General features: G+C 44.7%; 1 protein-coding gene across 1 annotated transcript; it reads left to right on the top strand.

Moving 5' to 3' along the window:
* Positions 1–641: 641 nt before the first annotated feature.
* Positions 642–8,576, top strand: LOC117419575 (N-acylneuraminate cytidylyltransferase-like). The gene is made up of 8 exons (XM_058985541.1): positions 642–1,108; positions 3,253–3,395; positions 4,047–4,202; positions 4,509–4,639; positions 5,136–5,230; positions 5,356–5,527; positions 5,879–6,032; positions 6,663–8,576. The coding sequence occupies exons 1-8, from the start codon at positions 780–782 to the stop codon at positions 6,878–6,880; spliced, it is 1,398 nt and encodes a 465-aa protein (XP_058841524.1). The 5' UTR covers positions 642–779; the 3' UTR covers positions 6,881–8,576.
* The last annotated feature ends 9,212 nt before the right edge of the window (positions 8,577–17,788 follow it).

Here is a 17,788-nt window from a genome sequence, read left to right as displayed (position 1 = left end):
AATAATAATAATAACAATAATAATAATAATAATAATAATTATTATTATTATTATTATTATTATTATTGTTATGCAACTATAAATTATTATTTATTATTCACTATTAGTAAGCAAAAGGTTAATAAATATTATTGTTTCAAACCAAAGACGGAGTCGTATCCTTGATACTGCACCTTCTAGTTTAACAAGTTAATCACAGTATGGAGGTGCTGTGTTAATATGGTCTCTAGCCCCGGAACCGCCTATCCAATTACAAAATCGGCATCTTCGTCCTAGTTTTGACAACATTCACAAAACACAGCCACATATACAAATAATAAACATGCAGCGTACACCTGTCGCATTGCCACAATAATTTAATGCTAATGAAAATACATCTCAGGATTTCTAAGCCTGTAGGGTATACTGGTACTACCCGGGGCGGCTACCATATTGTTACCAAACGGATCCATTGCATCAATAAACTACAGAATTGACAAAATAAATTAAAGCAGACGTTTACGTAACTGCCAGTATTTTCAAAAAACAGCGCCTTCTTGAAGTGGTTTGGTTTGCGACTTTTACAAACGCTTTACGTTACTTTCCCTTTCGATTTTGGGGACGTTAACGGCCACGTCATCACCAGACAGCATTGGCATGACCAATCCCAGAATCCCAGTGCAGAGCCACACCAGGAAGTTACACAGTAATGCACGCTAGTTCTGTTACAGTACCCTGTAATTCAGTTATAGGATAGGCGTGTGGCTTGGACTAGGGTGTCTTTGTAAGCAAATAAATAAATGGATGAAACAACAGTATCGGAGTCTGGAGATCCCGGTATGAGCACTACCCGCGACAGCAGTGAATGGCGTTTCAATAGCTCAAACACTGGAAAGAGAAAGATGAACGCCACTGCTTCGGGTTCCAATGAGAACGCCAGCGCCTCGGGCAGGAAACGAAAAATGACTGTTTCTGACAAGGAGTCGGGCAAAAAGCCGCACCTGTCAGCATTGATCCTGGCGAGGGGCGGCAGCAAAGGCATCCCCTTGAAAAACATCAAGGTGCTGGCGGGGGTGCCGCTGATCGGATGGGTGCTCAGGGCTGCGTTTGATTCCGGGGTATTCGACAGGTACGCGCAGAAGGAATCAGGCACAAAGTTGCCGTGTGCTGTGTGAAGATGCAGGCACCATATGTTAGAATAGGCTGCTGTGCACTGTATACTCATTCACAGTGTTCAGTGTGTGATTGCTAGCTGCTGTGCACTGTATACACATTCACAGTGTTCAGTGTGTGATTGCTAGCTGCTCTGCACTGTGTACTCATTCACAGTGTTCAGTGTGCGATTGCTAGCTGCTCTGCACTGTGTACTCATTCACAGTGTTCAGTGTGCGATTGCTAGCTGCTCTGCACTGTGTACTCATTCACAGTGTTCAGTGTGCGATTGCTAGCTGCTCTGCACTGTGTACTCATTCACAGTGTTCAGTGTGCGATTGCTAGCTGCTCTGCACTGTATACTCATTCACAGTGTTCAGTGTGCGATTGCTAGCTGCTCTGCACTGTATACTCATTCACAGTGTTCAGTGTGCGATTGCTAGCTGCTCTGCACTGTATACTCATTCACAGTGTTCAGTGTGCGATTGCTAGCTGCTCTGCACTGTGTACTCATTCACAGTGTTCAGTGTGTGATTGTTAGCTGCTCTGCACTGTGTACTCATTCACAGTGTTCAGTGTGTGATTGCTAGCTGCTCTGCACTGTATACTCATTCACAGTGTTCAGTGTGTGATTGCTAGCTGCTCTGCACTGTATACTCATTCACAGTGTTCAGTGTGTGATTGCTAGCTGCTCTGCACTGTGTACTCATTCACAGTGTTCAGTGTGCGATTGCTAGCTGCTCTGCACTGTGTACTCATTCACAGTGTTCAGTGTGCGATTGCTAGCTGCTCTGCACTGTGTACTCATTCACAGTGTTCAGTGTGCGATTGCTAGCTGCTCTGCACTGTGTACTCATTCACAGTGTTCAGTGTGCGATTGCTAGCTGCTCTGCACTGTGTACTCATTCACAGTGTTCAGTGTGTGATTGCTAGCTGCTCTGCACTGTGTACTCATTCACAGTGTTCAGTGTGTGATTGCTAGCTGCTCTGCACTGTATACTCATTCACAGTGTTCAGTGTGTGATTGCTAGCTGCTCTGCACTGTATACTCATTCACAGTGTTCAGTGTGTGATTGCTAGCTGCTCTGCACTGTATACTCATTCACAGTGTTCAGTGTGTGATTGCTAGCTGCTCTGCACTGTATACACATTCACAGTGTTCAGTGTGTGATTGCTAGCTGCTCTGCACTGTGTACTCATTCACAGTGTTCAGTGTGTGATTGCTAGCTGCTCTGCACTGTATACTCATTCACAGTGTTCAGTGTGTGATTGCTAGTAATATCGATCGCAAACTGTTGTCTTTGTTTCTCATTAGTAGTAATGTTGTTGCTTTACAGGCACTTAATGAAGCGTTAGTTTTAAGCAATACAAACATACTAATGTATGTAATGAATACTAAGTTGTATACTTCTGCATGTTTGCTTGTTGTCTGTGTCTGTATGTAGAAAACAAATATAAAATAACAAATATAACACTTTGGACCAAGTATATTTATAAACCAGAATATTTTCTTCATATGCCCACACAGTAAAAAAAAAAAAATAGTGATTAGAACAGGTTTTTCAGGTGAGATACAATACATGTTTAATTTATGTTAAGAACAATTCCTAAAATACAGACCTCAAGCCAGCAATTATCCAGAGGCCACCAAGACCTGTTTTTTGAGAACCCAAAGAATGTACAGTAAATTCCATGTTTAAAAGCCAGTGTTTTAATGTGTCCAGGGGCACCCAGAACCTAATTTGAGAACTACTGCCTAAAGTATCACAGGCTCAAGCAGCAGTTGTACAGGTTTGCAATGTAATTAGTTGCAACAGGAAAGCCCACTTTGAAAGCTCAAAGAAATGGTTATTGTGAGAACAGTACATACACTTTTGAATGACGCTCCGTGGGGTAGCTCCATTACATCTGAGAGGTTTGTGGTTATTGCTGCTCTCCACGGAGCTCTACACTTTTTAGAGTCTTTGTGGAGAGAAGCTATCTACACAAATTCAAGCAGCTGTTTCTTCCATTGTTTCAAGTGGAGTTGTACAGTGAATAAGCCCAGTCCTGCTTGCTGTGGGGGAGCTCAATCCGAGTAACGCTCTTGACACATCAATGCTACCGTCTTTTTTTTAACAGCGTGTGGGTCTCAACAGACCATTCTAAAATTGCAGAGGTGGCTGAAGAGTTCGGTGCTCAGGTCCATCGCAGGAGCCCGAAAGTTTCAACAGACTCCTCGTCTTCCTTAGATGCCATCCAGGAGTTTCTGAGGCTGCACAAAGGTACCGAGCACAGTGATAGTCAAGGCTGTGGTGTGACGGGCTCCACATGTTTTTTGGTGTAGAAAGACCTTGGCTGAGACTTGCTGCTGAAAGTTTATTTTCATACTGCAACTTCCCATGTGTATCATGCATGAGCCAGTTAAGAAAGAGCAGTCTGTTCACACATGTCTATAGTTCTGTAGACTTGTAACCTGTTGCTTTACACCACTTTTCATTTCAGAGCATCATACGATGTGCCTAAACAGTATTGCACAAAATACATTTGCATGTCCAGATATACACAAAAGCATTCTTTCAATTTCCATTCATACCTGAAGAGGTATTGAAAGCTAGTGTTTGTATATACAGTGAATCTAATCTAATGAGCGCTATTAACTAAATTAGATACTGGTTGTTTTTTTTTGTTTGTTTTTTCCTGCACTTACCCGTAATTGCATATATACACACACCAAGCAAAAAAAATAAATCAGTTATCACACATACTGTATTTAGCAATCTGAAAATTCACCTCTTTATTTATATCATCAAACATGCCACCTAGGGCAGGTCCAGATTTAGAATGTGCAGCTGAATATCCATCGCTGCTTTAGAGTGGATGTGCTTGCCTCTCGATGCTGCCCTGTGAATGTGTAACTGTTTGTTTTTCCCCAGAGGTTGATATCATTGGAAACATTCAAGCCACCTCCCCGTGCCTCCACCCCATCCACCTGCAGGATGCGACGAGGAAGATCCGGGAGGACGGCTGCGACTCCGTCTTCTCTGTCGTGAGGCGCCACCATTTCCGCTGGCAGGAGGTCAAGACAGGAGGTAGCTATACAAACATCAAATCAAAATAAACAGGTCGGGCTGTATCCCGTCGATTGAAACAGCGGTGCTTCAAATGATGCATATATCATTATCTGGGGATAATGGTACGTTTTGGAATGGGTGAAACTGCTGTGCAATAGGAGTCTTATTTCCTCCCCTGTTCATGGGTGAGGATGGCAGTGGGTTATTCCGCTATGCTAACTCATGAAATAACTACAGTACTCCATGAATGTTCAGGATGTCTCCTCTGTTTATCCGTACATTCCCCCCACAGCTTAACGTTTGTCTTCATTTGTGTGAGTGCAGGTGTGGATACCAAACCCCTGAACCTGGACCCTGCCAACAGACCTCGCAGACAGGACTGGGATGGGGAGCTCTGTGAGAATGGCTCCTTCTACTTTGCATCAAGAGAGTTGATAGAGAAAGGATATTTACAGGTAACACTTACATACCTGCCATACAACTGTCAATATGGTGTAGGGGCCACCATGGAAGATTCATCATAACTGATATGTGATCTTTCCTCAGTGATTACTGCCCTTAATTCCTTTAAGGGGGGGGGGTCTGCTGTGAAATCTCCTGAATTGCACAGAGCCTTCCCTGAATTGCACAGAGACTTCCCTGAATTGCACAGAGACATCCCTGAATTACATTCAGTCATTGTGAGTTTGTCCCTAATGAAAAAAATAGGATAACAGAGCATCTGCAACCATTCTATTTGCATGTGTAACAGGCAATGTTGTGTGATGCACTGTCGTTGTGGATTCTGTCCTGTCCCCTGTCGGTGTGATGAGATGAGGTAAAAGCTCTAAAAGCACGAATGCAGACGGGATCTGATCTTTTGATTTGTGGTTAAGACACTCACTTGCGATGTGCGGTGTCACCATTGACACAGGGAGAATTGCATTACCGTTTTCACTTGTGCTTTTCCAGGGTGGTAAAATGGCCTACTACGAGATGCTTCCTGAATTCAGTGTAGATATTGATATAGACATCGACTGGCCAGTCGCGGAGCAGAGAGTACTCAGGTAAAGCAATAAGCACAATACCTGAATGTTTAGAGTAATAAGAACCACTCCAAATGATTGCAAGGGTGGTTATCCCTCTGGGAGGAGTAGAGCGAGTCAAGAACAGTGTTTGATTGCTGTTCTAGGTTTGGATACTTTGGGAAGGACCAGCTGGAGCAGGTGAAGCTGCTTGTGTGCAATATTGATGGGTGCCTGACCGACGGGCAGGTGTATCTGTCTGCTGGGGGAGAGGAGCTGGTGTCCTGGAACATCAGAGACACCACGGGGATCTCCACGATCCAGGAGCAGGGAGTGGAGGTACTGCACGCCATTCACTGACAGACACCAAGGGAATCTCCATGGTGCGCTGCCTGAGGAAAATATAAAGAAACGTACAAGATCACAATCACTGTGTACTCTGTAATATACTGCTGTGTGCTAGGACAGCAGCAAATAGCTATACATTGTACAAGGACAAGCTCTGTTTCAAAACTATAATGTAAAGCTTTTAAGAAACTGCACATGCAAGTACATAAATGAGTGTCTTCATTAGCTCCCAACTTTTATCACAGACCTCTAGCCTCATGTTGATTTGTCCAGCTTCTCGGTTAATGTGGTAGAGTCTGTATTTGTGTGTGCATTGGATAACTGTCCGTGTTGCTTTTGCAGGTCTGTCTCATCTCATCCAGAGACTGCTCTATACACAAACTGCTAGCCAAAAAGATTGGCTGCCAATTAGAACAGAATGCAGCAAACAAGCTGGAAGTTCTGGAGCTTTGGAAAAGGAAAAAGAAACTGTCATGGGAGCAAGTGGCTTATATTGGTAAGTGTTATTTATTCAGGGTTGGTAGTTTTGAAGTATTATTTGTTTTTATTATTTGTTTGTTTAGCAGACGCCTTTATCCAACAGAGACTAAGGTGTGTGAACTACGCCTCAGCTGCAGAGTCACTTACAACAACGTCTCACTGGAAAGACGGAGCACAAGGAGGTTAAGTGACTTGCTCAGGGTCACACAATGAGTCAGTGGCTGAGCCAGGATTTGAACCGGGGACCTCCTGGTTACAAACCCTTTTCTTTAACCACTGGACCACACAGTCTTTATTAGGATGTACAATAAATGAATAGATCGCATAATGAAATCTATATCAAATTCATATCTGATTGAAAGTTGAAAGCCCAGGCAGAATACTCTTGTTGTGCAGTAGCAGAAAAAACCCATCCATCTAAAGATAGATCGTTCAGGTCAAATATAAATAGCTGAAACAAACTTTTAGTAATGTATCTTTCAGTGGGCAAAGATTTTATTGATTAGTATTAATAATTGTATAAAGTTGGATTGGCACCCATGAATTTAAATTTTAGGCTTGCATCCAATGCCCTGGTAAAGCAGTAATGTTTCTAGCAGTCCCTGGCAGTAGAATATATTGAAGCCCTTTCCTTGTTTTTCTGCAGGTAATGATGAAAGTGACGTGGAGTGCCTGAAGAAGGCTGGGGTGAGTGGGGTCCCCCACGATGCCTCCTCGGACGCCGTGAAAGCCGCGGGGTACACCTGCAGGAACAGCGCTGGACGTGGGGCGGTGCGCGAGTTCGCTGACCACATCCTGCTGCTCGGTGAACAGGCCAGGGCTAAGAGCCAGCAGAAAAAAACACTGAAGAGCGTGTGTAGCTAACAAATGAACAACGACATAAATCTTACCTGTTGCACACTACCAGTTTTGAATGAAACAGACGTCTTCGCGAGCATGTATTTTAATTTTAAAACTTTCCGTTTTAACCAGGTGAAGGAAATCTGTTTGCAAGCCTTGCTTTAGATAGTTTTGCACTTCCTTCAAATCTCCCCCACCCCTTCAATCCCTCCTTTCCTGTCATTAACTGAACAGCTGCTTCCCCTGTTCATTGACATGCTTTGCAGTCAGCTTTGACCCAGAAGGCACAGCTGTGTTTAAATGACCTAGGAAGTGAATCTGTAACAGATTTCCTTGAAAGTGCGGCAAAAAAACTGCGAATTTAGTTGAACAGCTTTACCGCATGTTTGAGACCTGTGTAAGGACTGGAAGTACGTGACAGGTAAGATTTATGAAATCATTTGGTAAACTACAACCTCTTTCAGGCATGAACAGACCAACAGACCTCGATTTAGGTTTGTCTTTCCCTTCTTTAGCAGTGTCCGTCTTGTTTGGTCTAGGGCATGTGCTGCAGATTCCTCCTGTTCCAAATTCAAAATGACAAATTTGATTGCAGTCGTATGAAATAAGAAGATTACGAAGGGCTCTCCTAATGTAGTGGATGAGGAAAGCAGCTCAGACGCTGACCAGCGTGTGTGTAAAGGGTAACATTGGGGCATGTTACTTTGTTAGATTATTCTCAGTTGGTTTATAAATAGGCTTAAACAAGCAGTGTGTGTCTCCAGTCTGTTCAGCTCACACAATCATGCCTGATGCATCTGCCTGGTAACGCTATCCGTGGGGAAAATGCTGCCGACACAGGGATATTTTACAAACAGCTGCTTCTACTACAGCAACAAAATAATAATGTGATTCAAACGGCAGCTGAGCAGAACTTCAAATAACGGGTCAATCGAACGCTAGTTCTTTAAAAAAAAAAAAAAAGTTTGTAAGTGTATTCATCCCTAGATTTATACCCTGAACCATATTATGTAAGCAAAGCTGTAAGCAAAGCTGTGTTTTATTCCAGTACAGAAATGGTGCCTGTACATCAAGCGGTTTCCTGTGTGTTATTATATACATTGCCTGCCACTAGTAAAATATTCTGGTCACTTCATACAGTTTTGTTAAGAATCTAAGCTATTGAAATCCAAAATGCTGATGCAGACTGCCTGACAGTCTTTTTGATTTACATTTGCTTTGTATTTTATCTAGAGAGTCCCGTATGTAATTGTGATGGAACCTGGTTATGAATGATCAGGTTAGATATGTGGGAATCTGCTTTTAATGATACCGATGGCTCTAATTTTCTATGTCACTTGCATGTATGTTTGTGTTGCAATAGCAAACATGCTTACATTTCTAGTAAGTCGATCAGCTAGTGCCTGGTGTGATACTGTAATAATTACTTGTAAAAATAATATTAATAATAATAATAATGGAGCTCTCGATTTTGAGAATCTAGTTAAATGATTTCATTTGAATAGTGGATGACTTTCTACAATAGGGTGAGAGGTGTTGCATGGGGTTTGTGCATCACAGTGTGGTATGGAGAATTAAAACTTAAAAAGTTGATTAGTGAAGTTTTCTTTCTTTTTTTTTTTTTTTTAAGGACAATAAAGAATTCCTTGCCATGTATTAAATACAGGTTTAATATAATGATTCTGATAATGAAGGGTTGTTTAATAAATGGGTCATGACATTTGCTGGCGTCTTCATTTACTGCAGTTCAATATCCACTCTTATTCATGTCAGCCTTTACGAGATGCAGGGCCTCATGGTTGTGTTTAATTATGTAGTAAGACAACAACAACATTACACTTATATAGTGCCTTTCAAGACCAGGTCCTCTCAAAGCGCTGAACACATGTTAGCAGAGCAAATATGATTAAAAACTGATAGTTTAAAACGACTAAGAAATGTTTTCGTTGTTAGTCAGCTATTTAAAATCAATTCACAACCTTAAGGCAATGTACCAAGAGATTTAAATAACAGGAACAGACTGCTTGTCTGACCAAAGGTGGTAATGAATTCCAAAGGCAAGGGCTGAGGTAAGGGACAGGAGTCCGGGTGTCACTATGAACACCGCTGTGCCACACCTTCATCATGGAACAGACCTTGTTGGTTGGTTTGCTTTGCTTAAAGGCAGTTTCAGCTGCTGGCAAACTCGCTTCCTCATCATTCAAGCCCTCTTGCCACTCACATTCCTGCTCTTGCAGTGCCTGTGTAGTCATGAATGTTACCTGCAGGATCAGTGAAGGAAAAACTAAAACTGAAAGGCATTTTTAAATCTCCTTACTCCTTACCAATAGAACACTGACCCATACTTTGCTACTATAAACATGTCTTTAAGCACAGAACAGAAACCAGGACCAATGACATGGATATAGACCTAGGACAGAGGGCAGGAGACTTCTTCACAAGGAGTGTGGCGAGGGTACAGAATGGGCTGATAATGTTGATGCTGAATCAGCGGTCCTTTAAGTGTGAGATCAATCAGCTGCTGGGATCTGGAGAAGCAGTGATGAACTGAGTTACTCACCTGGTAAAGGTATGACAGTGGGGTGAGCCCTACAGTCAGGAGAGCACAGGTTCACATGTGTACTTTCAATGCCCTTTCCTAGTCCCCTGAATACAATGAATGGGAGTTCTTGTCTGCAGTGATTCATGGGGCACATTCCCAGGAATTCAACCCAAATGGATGGCGTGCAACACACATGCACGGTAGATGATAGCCAATTCAGCTACTGATGATTCACCTTTCCCACGGACATATGCTGTATTATGAATACTTAAAGGAACCCTGTTACATCAAACATTGTCACATCCCAGAGTTATTTAACAAGTTAATGGATCAAGCAGGCCTTGTCAAACCTGCTGTGAACTGGTTAAATAAACCATTCCTGCAACAATAGCTTCATCTTGACAGCTCCCCACAGCTTACCAGTTAATTATAAGATTAAGAAACAAAACTCTGTGGAAGCACTGAGGCGTGACAAGGATTGTAAAACTAACCAGTAGAGGCCACTGTTCTCTAAATCCTGAGGAGGCTTTCTCATACCAACCTGGGAAGAACTGTGTTAACACTGATTACCATTAGATGGCAATAATGTTACATGAGCACGATGGGCCAGTTTTTATCTATCTATCTATCTGTCTGTCTATCTATCTATCTATCTATCTATCTATCTATCTATCTATCTATCTATCTATCTATCTATCTATCTATCTATCTACAGTTGTCCTGCGTTACACAGATGCCTTTATAACGCCAACCTCGTATACCGCCAGCTATTCTCTCTGAACAAATGTCACCAATATAAGCAAGGATGTAGAGGCTTTGTTGCAGTGGAGGGAGGATGCAGAGGCTTTGTTGCAGTGGAGGGAGGATGCAGAGGCTTTGTTGCAGTGGAGGGAGGATGCAGAGGCTTTGTTGTAGTGGAGGGAGGATGCAGAGGCTTTGTTGCAGTGGAGGGAGGATGGAGAGGCTTTGTTGCAGTGGAGGGAGGATGCAGAGGCTTTGTTGCACAGTGGAGGGAGGATGCAAAGGCTTTGTTGCAGTGGAGGGAGGATGCAGAGGCTTTGTTGCAGTGGAGGGAGGATGCAGAGGCTTTGTTGCACAGTGGAGGGAGGATGCAGAGGCTTTGTTGCAGTGGAGGGAGGATGCAGAGGCTTTGTTGCACAGTGGAGGGAGGATGCAGAGGCTTTGTTGCAGTGGAGGGAGGATGCAGAGGCTTTGTTGCAGTGGAGGGAGGATGCAGAGGCTTTGTTGCAGTGGAGGGAGGATGCAGAGGCTTTGTTGCAGTGGAGGGAGGATGCAGAGGCTTTGTTGCAGTGGAGGGAGGATGCAGAGGCTTTGTTGCACAGTGGAGGGAGGATGCAGAGGCTTTGTTGCAGTGGAGGGAGGATGCAGAGGCTTTGTTGCAGTGGAGGGAGGATGCAGAGGCTTTGTTGCACAGTGGAGGGAGGATGCAGAGGCTTTGTTGCACAGTGGAGGGAGGATGCAGAGGCTTTGTTGCAGTGGAGGGAGGATGCAGAGGCTTTGTTGCAGTGGAGGGAGGATGCAGAGGCTTTGTTGCAGTGGAGGGAGGATGCAGAGGCTTTGTTGCACAGTGGGGGGAGGATGCAGAGGCTTTGTTGCACAGTGGAGGGAGGATGCAGAGGCTTTGTTGCAGTGGAGGGAGGATGCAGAGGCTTTGTTGCACAGTGGGGGGAGGATGCAGAGGCTTTGTTGCAGTGGAGGGAGGATGCAGAGGCTTTGTTGCACAGTGGAGGGAGGATGCAGAGGCTTTGTTGCACAGTGGGGGGAGGATGGAGATGCTTTGTTGCAGTGGAGGGAGGATGCAGAGGCTTTGTTGCAGTGGAGGGAGGATGCAGAGGCTTTGTTGCTACATCCAAGGAGGTAACAGATAGACAGCAAGTGGAAGGAGGAAAGATGGGGGTAGGAAGCTGGGCTGAGTGGTGCAGGCAATGGGTTGTGACTTGTGTTCATTTATTTAAAGGGCATATTATTGTATTCATATTTTTGTTTAACTCTTTTATTATTATGTACAATTGCAAGTTATGTTGCTGGAAAATGTGATTTTGATCTCTGTCCTCCACAGTCCTGTCTAAACAGCTTCCAACAGGCTTCCATCTTGCTAGCGCTCCTGTGTGGTTCTGCTATTGGCATTTGTTCCTGGTTCTTTAGAAGTCATGTGATAATGTGACCTTTTTAACTTTTGACCTATAAGTGAAGTCAACAGTTACAATGATGATTATGGCAAAACAACACTTGCCTACAAGCAAGCAAGATGGCAGCCTGTAAGATTGAATCATACAGAAAAATATTAAAGTAACAGAATGCAGTACAAAAACGACACAATATATGTCATGGCAATGGCTATATGTCACCTTCCAAACTTACCAATCAATCAATCAATCAATAAAAAATAGTGTTATATAACTCCTTTCATCTCAAAGCGCATCACAATCAAGCAAGAGCGAATAATAAAAGAATAAAAGTAAAATAAGACTCAAAATAAAAACTTAAGATGCTTTAACACTCCAAAGGCATGAAAGAACAAATGGGCCTTCAGCCAGGACTTAAACTTTGCCAGAGAATCAGCATTTCCGAAGATCCCTGGCAAAGCATTCCAGAGAGCCGGAGCATGGTGGGAAAAACTGCCACCTCCTAGCATGACGTACCTAGACACTGGTGGAACCAGCAGCCCTGAATGTGTCGATCACAACTGGAGGCCAGGATGATATGGATGGAGCCATTCTGATAGATATGTAAGTCCAAGACCCAAAAGCACTTTAAAGGTCAACAACAGAATTTTAAAAGTGAAATTCAAGAAGATTTATGAGTGGAGTGGCAAACTATGTAGACAGTAAGGTGGGTGTCACAGCTCAGGAGAGTCTGCCTTCAAGAACTGAAGAGCATTGGCTGCTATCTAAAGCTCCCTGTGGAATTTACAGTCCGTGCATTGAAATATTCAAAAAGCCACACGGCTTATCTGTTAGGAACCTCTGATAATACAAAGATGCATAACGGATCCTTGCTCTTTGAGCATCACACATATGGCATTGTTCTCTGAAGCTGGAGGTCGGGGATCAATCCTCACTCAGTCACGGCTTGGTTCCTTATATTATTAGAGAGCTAAAAACTATTATGGGGTTTGCGGAGTCATGGCAGAATGCTTTGAAGCAGCACGTACACGTTGATTGAAATGACATGCCGGGTCAGGGGGCCGGATTAGTATGCTTTTGCAATCAGTATCACAATAAGGATTATGGAGATGGAGCAGAGAGAGCGGAGGCTGCCTCCAAGTCCATTGACGCGGTTCCTTGGTTGCAGGTGGTAATTGCAGCACCTCACAGTACCAGACATCTGCAACATGTGTGGACAGGATAATCAATCAGCGCTGTTATTATGCAAATAGGGTCTGACTAACAATGGGAAGTCTGCGTTGACGAGTGAAAGGTGCCAGTACTTTATTATGTACTCATAACACATTACATATGCAGGGTGTTTAGATTTCTTTTGTGATGAATGTCCTTCACTGGCAGCTGTGTTTGGAAAAACATAGGCGAGCATTATTATTGTAGACAATAAGAAAAACAAAGCATACAAACATAGGTGAGCATTATCATTGTAGACAATATGAAAAACAAAGCATACAAACATAGGTGAGCATTATCATTGTAGACAATATGAAAAACAAAGCATACAAACATAGGTGAGCATTATCATTGTAGACAATATGAAAAACAAAGCATACAAACATAGGTGAGCATTATCATTGTAGACAATATGAAAAACAAAGCATACAAACATAGGTGAGCATTATCATTGTAGACAATATGAAAAACAAAGCATACAAACATAGGTGAGCATTATCATTGTAGACAATATGAAAAACAAAGCTTAAAAAAACTTAATTATATAAGAAATGTAGGTAACAATTTACATGAAGTGTCTTTAATTACTAATTACATAGTAGTTACATAGTAAATACATAATTACATAAGAAAGTTTACAAATGTGAGGAGGCCATTCAGACCATTTTGCTCGTTTGGTTGTTAGTAGCTTATTGATCTCAGAATCTCATCAAGCAGCTTCTTGAAGGATCCCAGGGTGTCAGCTTCAACAACATTACTGGGGAGTTGGTTCCAGACCCTCACAATTCTCTGTGTAAAAAAGTGCCTCCTATTTTCTGTTCTGAATGCCCCTTTATCTAATCTCCATTTGTGACCCCTGGTCCTTGTTTCTTTTTTCAGGTTAAAAAAGTCCCCTGGGTCGACATTGTCTATACCTTTTAGGATTTTGAATGTTTGAATCAGATCACCGCGTAGTCTTCTTTGTTCAAGACTGAATAGATTCAATTCTTTTAGCCTGTCTGCATACGACATGCCTTTTAAACCCGGGATAATTCTGGTTGCTCTTCTTTGCACTCTTTCTAGAGTAGTAATATCCTTTTTGTAACGAGGTGACCAGAACTGAACACAATATTCTAGATGAGGTCTTATTAATGCATTGTAAAGTTTTAACATTACTTCCCTTGATTTAAATTCAACACTTCTCACAATATATCCTAGTATCTTGTTGGCCTTTTTTATAGCTTCCCCACATTGTCTAGATGAAGACATTTCTGAGTCAACATAAACTCCTAGGTCTTTTTCATAGATCCCTTCTTCATATTCAGTATCTCCCATATGATATTTATAATGCACATTTTTATTGCCTGCATGCAGTACTTTACACTTTTCTCTATTATATGTCATTTGCCATGTGTTTGCCCAGTTCTGAATGCTGTCTAGATCATTTTGAATGACCTTTGCTGCTGCAACAGTGTTTGCCACTCCTCCTATTTTTGTGTCGTCTGAAAATTTAACAAGTTTGCTTACTATACCAGAATCTAATGTTTGCTTACTATACCATCATTACAATGTTTTTATGCATAGTTACAGTGTACTTCATGTGTAAATCTTTTTGCATGATATATGTAAGTACACAATCAGAAAATTTTAAAAGCATCCACCTTTTGTACACATCTGACCCTTAAATGCCCTGAAAGCGTATCATTTAAGTGAGCTTCAAAACTATATTGGGTAACATCAATGACTATAAAAAACTGAATGGGAGTTATGTAGTATTATGGTCAAAATGTTTCTCACTGAATGTTATAAGCTTCTTATAATATATTAACACTGTAATTGATGCAGATTGTTTACATTTCTTATCTAACACACTCAATGTGTTCACTGCACATCCTGTTGGTTTAATGGTGTGGCAGGATAGCAGCAGAGGGAAGACTCAGAGACAGAAAGTGCAGTGAAACAAAAATATTTTAATTAACAAAACACAAATAAAAAGGCACGGTGGCCAACCAAAAAGACGAACACAAAAACAGGCTTTAAACATAAACTATACAGAAAGAATCACTCACTCACTCTCTCACACACGTCTTTTCACTGTTCCAAACACTCACCTCCTAACAAACACTCTCCCACTAACATACCCAACCACTCCCTTTTATACAGGTGCCTGGGCTAATTGGGCAATTCGCACCTCATTAGCCCAGGCACATTCCTCACACAAATTCACTGAACCACACCCCAAACTCACTCACATCCACTCTAAACAATACAAAAAACACAGAACCACCACAAAATAGGCTGCACCCCATCACACACCTCCCCTCCTTGTGTGCAGCACAACATGGCCTAAATGGCCACCTCCCCCCTCAGTCTCAAAGTCCCGGAAGAGGGGGAAGCACAGTGTCCATGGGGGTGGCCATGGTGGGAGGTCCGGCACCCCCCAACTCTTCGTGGCCGGCATTTCCCCTCCGTGGGGCTCCGACCACACAATCTCCGGCAGCGAAACTGCTGCGAGGGGAGCTGGTCTCCTGATCTCCCCCCCTTTCTTCATGGCCGGCAGCTCCCGTCCGTGGGGCTCCGGCCACAGTGTAGCGACCCCAGGCGAAGCAGGACCCTCAACGACCCCAGGCGAAGCAGGATCCCTGGCGACCCCAGGCGAAGCAGGATCCCTGGCGACCCCAGGCGAAGCAGGATCCCTAGCGACCCCAGGCGAAGCAGGATCCCTGGCGACCCCAGGCGACGGCAGCAGCAGCGGACCCTCGGGAGGCGACGGCAGCAGCAGCGGACCCTCGGGAGGCGACGGCAGCAGCAGCGGACCCTCGGGAGGTGACGGCAGTAGCAGCGGACCCTCGGGAGGCGACGGCAGCAGCAGCGGACCCTCGGGAGGTGGTGGTGGAGGCAGAGGCAGCTCCTGCTCCTCTCCCTCGGGTGGTGGTGGTGGAGGCAGAGGCAGCTCCTGCTCCTCTCCCTCAGGTGGTGGAGGCAGAGGCAGCTCCTGCTCCTCTCCCTCGGGTGGTGGAGGCAGAGGCAGCTCCTGCTCCTCTCCCTCGGGTGGTGGTGGAGGCAGAGGCAGCTCCTGCTCCTCTCCCTCGGGTGGTGGTGGTGGTGGAGGCAGAGGCAGCTCCTGCTCCTCTCCCTCGGGAGGTGGAGGCAGAGGCAGCTCCTGCTCCTCTCCCTCGGGTGGTGGTGGTGGTGGAGGCAGAGGCAGCTCCTGCTCCTCTCCCTCGGGTGGTGGCGGCGGGAACAGCAGCTCTTCTCCCTCCGGTGGCACTGCTGGCTCCTCCGCCAGCGGGGGTAGGGCTTGTGGCGCTGCCGGCTCCTCCGACAGCGGGGGTAGGGCTGGTGGCGCTGCCGGCTCCTCCGACAGCGGGGGTAGGGCTGGTGGCGCTGCCGGCTCCTCCGACAGCGGGGGTAGGGCTGGTGGCGGGCGTCTCCGCTGGGCTCCCTTCAGCAGCAAAAACAGCGGCTGCTGTGGAGCCTGAGCTTCACGCCCTCGTCCCTCCCAAAAAAAAATAGGGGTTTGGGCCTTCAGCTCCTCCCCTCCGGACACAGGACGCACTGGCTCCTCCCCTCCGGACCTTGGACGCACCGACTCCTCCCTCTCGGGCCGTGGACGCACCGACTCCTCCCTCTCGGGCCGTGGACGCACCGACTCCTCCCTCTCGGGCCGTGGACGTTCGGGCTCCTCCCACTCGGGCCGTGGACGTTCGGGCTCCTCCCACTCGGGCTGTGGACGTTCGGGCTCCTCCCACTCGGGCTGTGGACGTTCGGGCTCCTCCCACTCGGGCTGTGGACGTTCGGGCGCCTCCCACTCAGGCTGTTGCAGCGGCAGCTCCTCCTCCTCATACTGGGTGGGGCAGATGGCCACTGTGTGTCCATATGCCCCACAGCCGGGGCACAACTCTGCCGCGAGCCCTTTTAAAAATAGCTCCCAGCTGTCATCTGCCTCCTCCTGGGCCAGCTCCATTTTCCTCCACCTCATCCTCTCTTCCCTTTTTTTTTTTTTAAACAAAACAAAAAAACTGCACTTCCGCTCTGAGTCTCCAGGGGGCGCTATCCCACCCTGACACCAACCTGTGGCAGGATAGCAGCAGAGGGAAGACTCAGAGACAGAAAGTGCAGTGAAACAAAAATATTTTAATTAACAAAACACAAATAAAAAGGCACGGTGGCCAACCAAAAAGACGAACACAAAAACAGGCTTTAAACATAAACTATACAGAAAGAATCACTCACTCACTCTCTCTCTCTCACACACGTCTTTTCACTGTTCCAAACACTCACCTCCTAACAAACACTCTCCCACTAACATACCCAACCACTCCCTTTTATACAGGTGCCTGGGCTAATTGGGCAATTCGCACCTCATTAGCCCAGGCACATTCCTCACACAAATTCACTGAACCACACCCCAAACTCACTCACATCCACTCTAAACAATACAAAAAACACAGAACCACCACAAAATAGGCTGCACCCCATCACAAATGGCTTCAAAGGTCAAACTATAAAGGGTTGTTACTTGTTATTTTGAAATAACAACCACAAAGCAATTAGAAGAACGAGCCTGCTGTGATTACAGATGAGGTTAATGGTGATATGATTCTCGATTGTGTGTGTGTGTGTGTGATATGATTCTCGATTTAAGCACTTTGTGTGTGTGTGCATTTTCTGGCAGATAGCCTGAATCAGTTTTTTTTGTTTTCAGTTTCTTCCAAGTCTGAATGACCCACATGTTTTGCTTTCCATTCCGCTGTCTGTAGGTAACTCTGTGAGGTGAATCATCTTGTATCCAAGGGGGGCCTGCTTTGGCATTTATCTGAGGTATTTCCACCTGTGTCCTCAAAAGACCACCGCCTGAGACCGGTTTCTATAATTTTGGAACAGAGAAATGTCAGAAAGCCAAAAACATTAAGTGATAATAAAGCCTTTGGCTATAACAATATAGATTGAAGGGTCTCTTTGAGCGCTCGAGATAAGACGACAATGTAATGATGTAGTGTTGAAGACTTCATCCAAAGGTCACTTCCCCATGGACTGCATCTCTAACTG

This window comes from Acipenser ruthenus, chromosome 14, assembly GCF_902713425.1.
Source record: "Acipenser ruthenus chromosome 14, fAciRut3.2 maternal haplotype, whole genome shotgun sequence".
NCBI classification, from domain to species: domain Eukaryota; kingdom Metazoa; phylum Chordata; class Actinopteri; order Acipenseriformes; family Acipenseridae; genus Acipenser; species Acipenser ruthenus.
This window is presented reverse-complemented; position numbering and strand designations above follow the sequence as displayed.

What these genes read in the sequence shown, in the direction of transcription:
- LOC117419575 (XM_058985541.1), top strand. Translation starts at nt 780, where the DNA reads ATGGATGAAACAACAGTATCGGAGTCTGGAGATCCCGGTATGAGCACT. An exon ending in GATTCCGGGGTATTCGACAG is followed by an intron (nt 1,109 to 3,252) that starts GTACGCGCAGAA and finishes TTTTTTTAACAG; the next exon opens with CGTGTGGGTCTCAACAGACC. An exon ending in GTTTCTGAGGCTGCACAAAG is followed by an intron (nt 3,396 to 4,046) that starts GTACCGAGCACA and finishes GTTTTTCCCCAG; the next exon opens with AGGTTGATATCATTGGAAAC.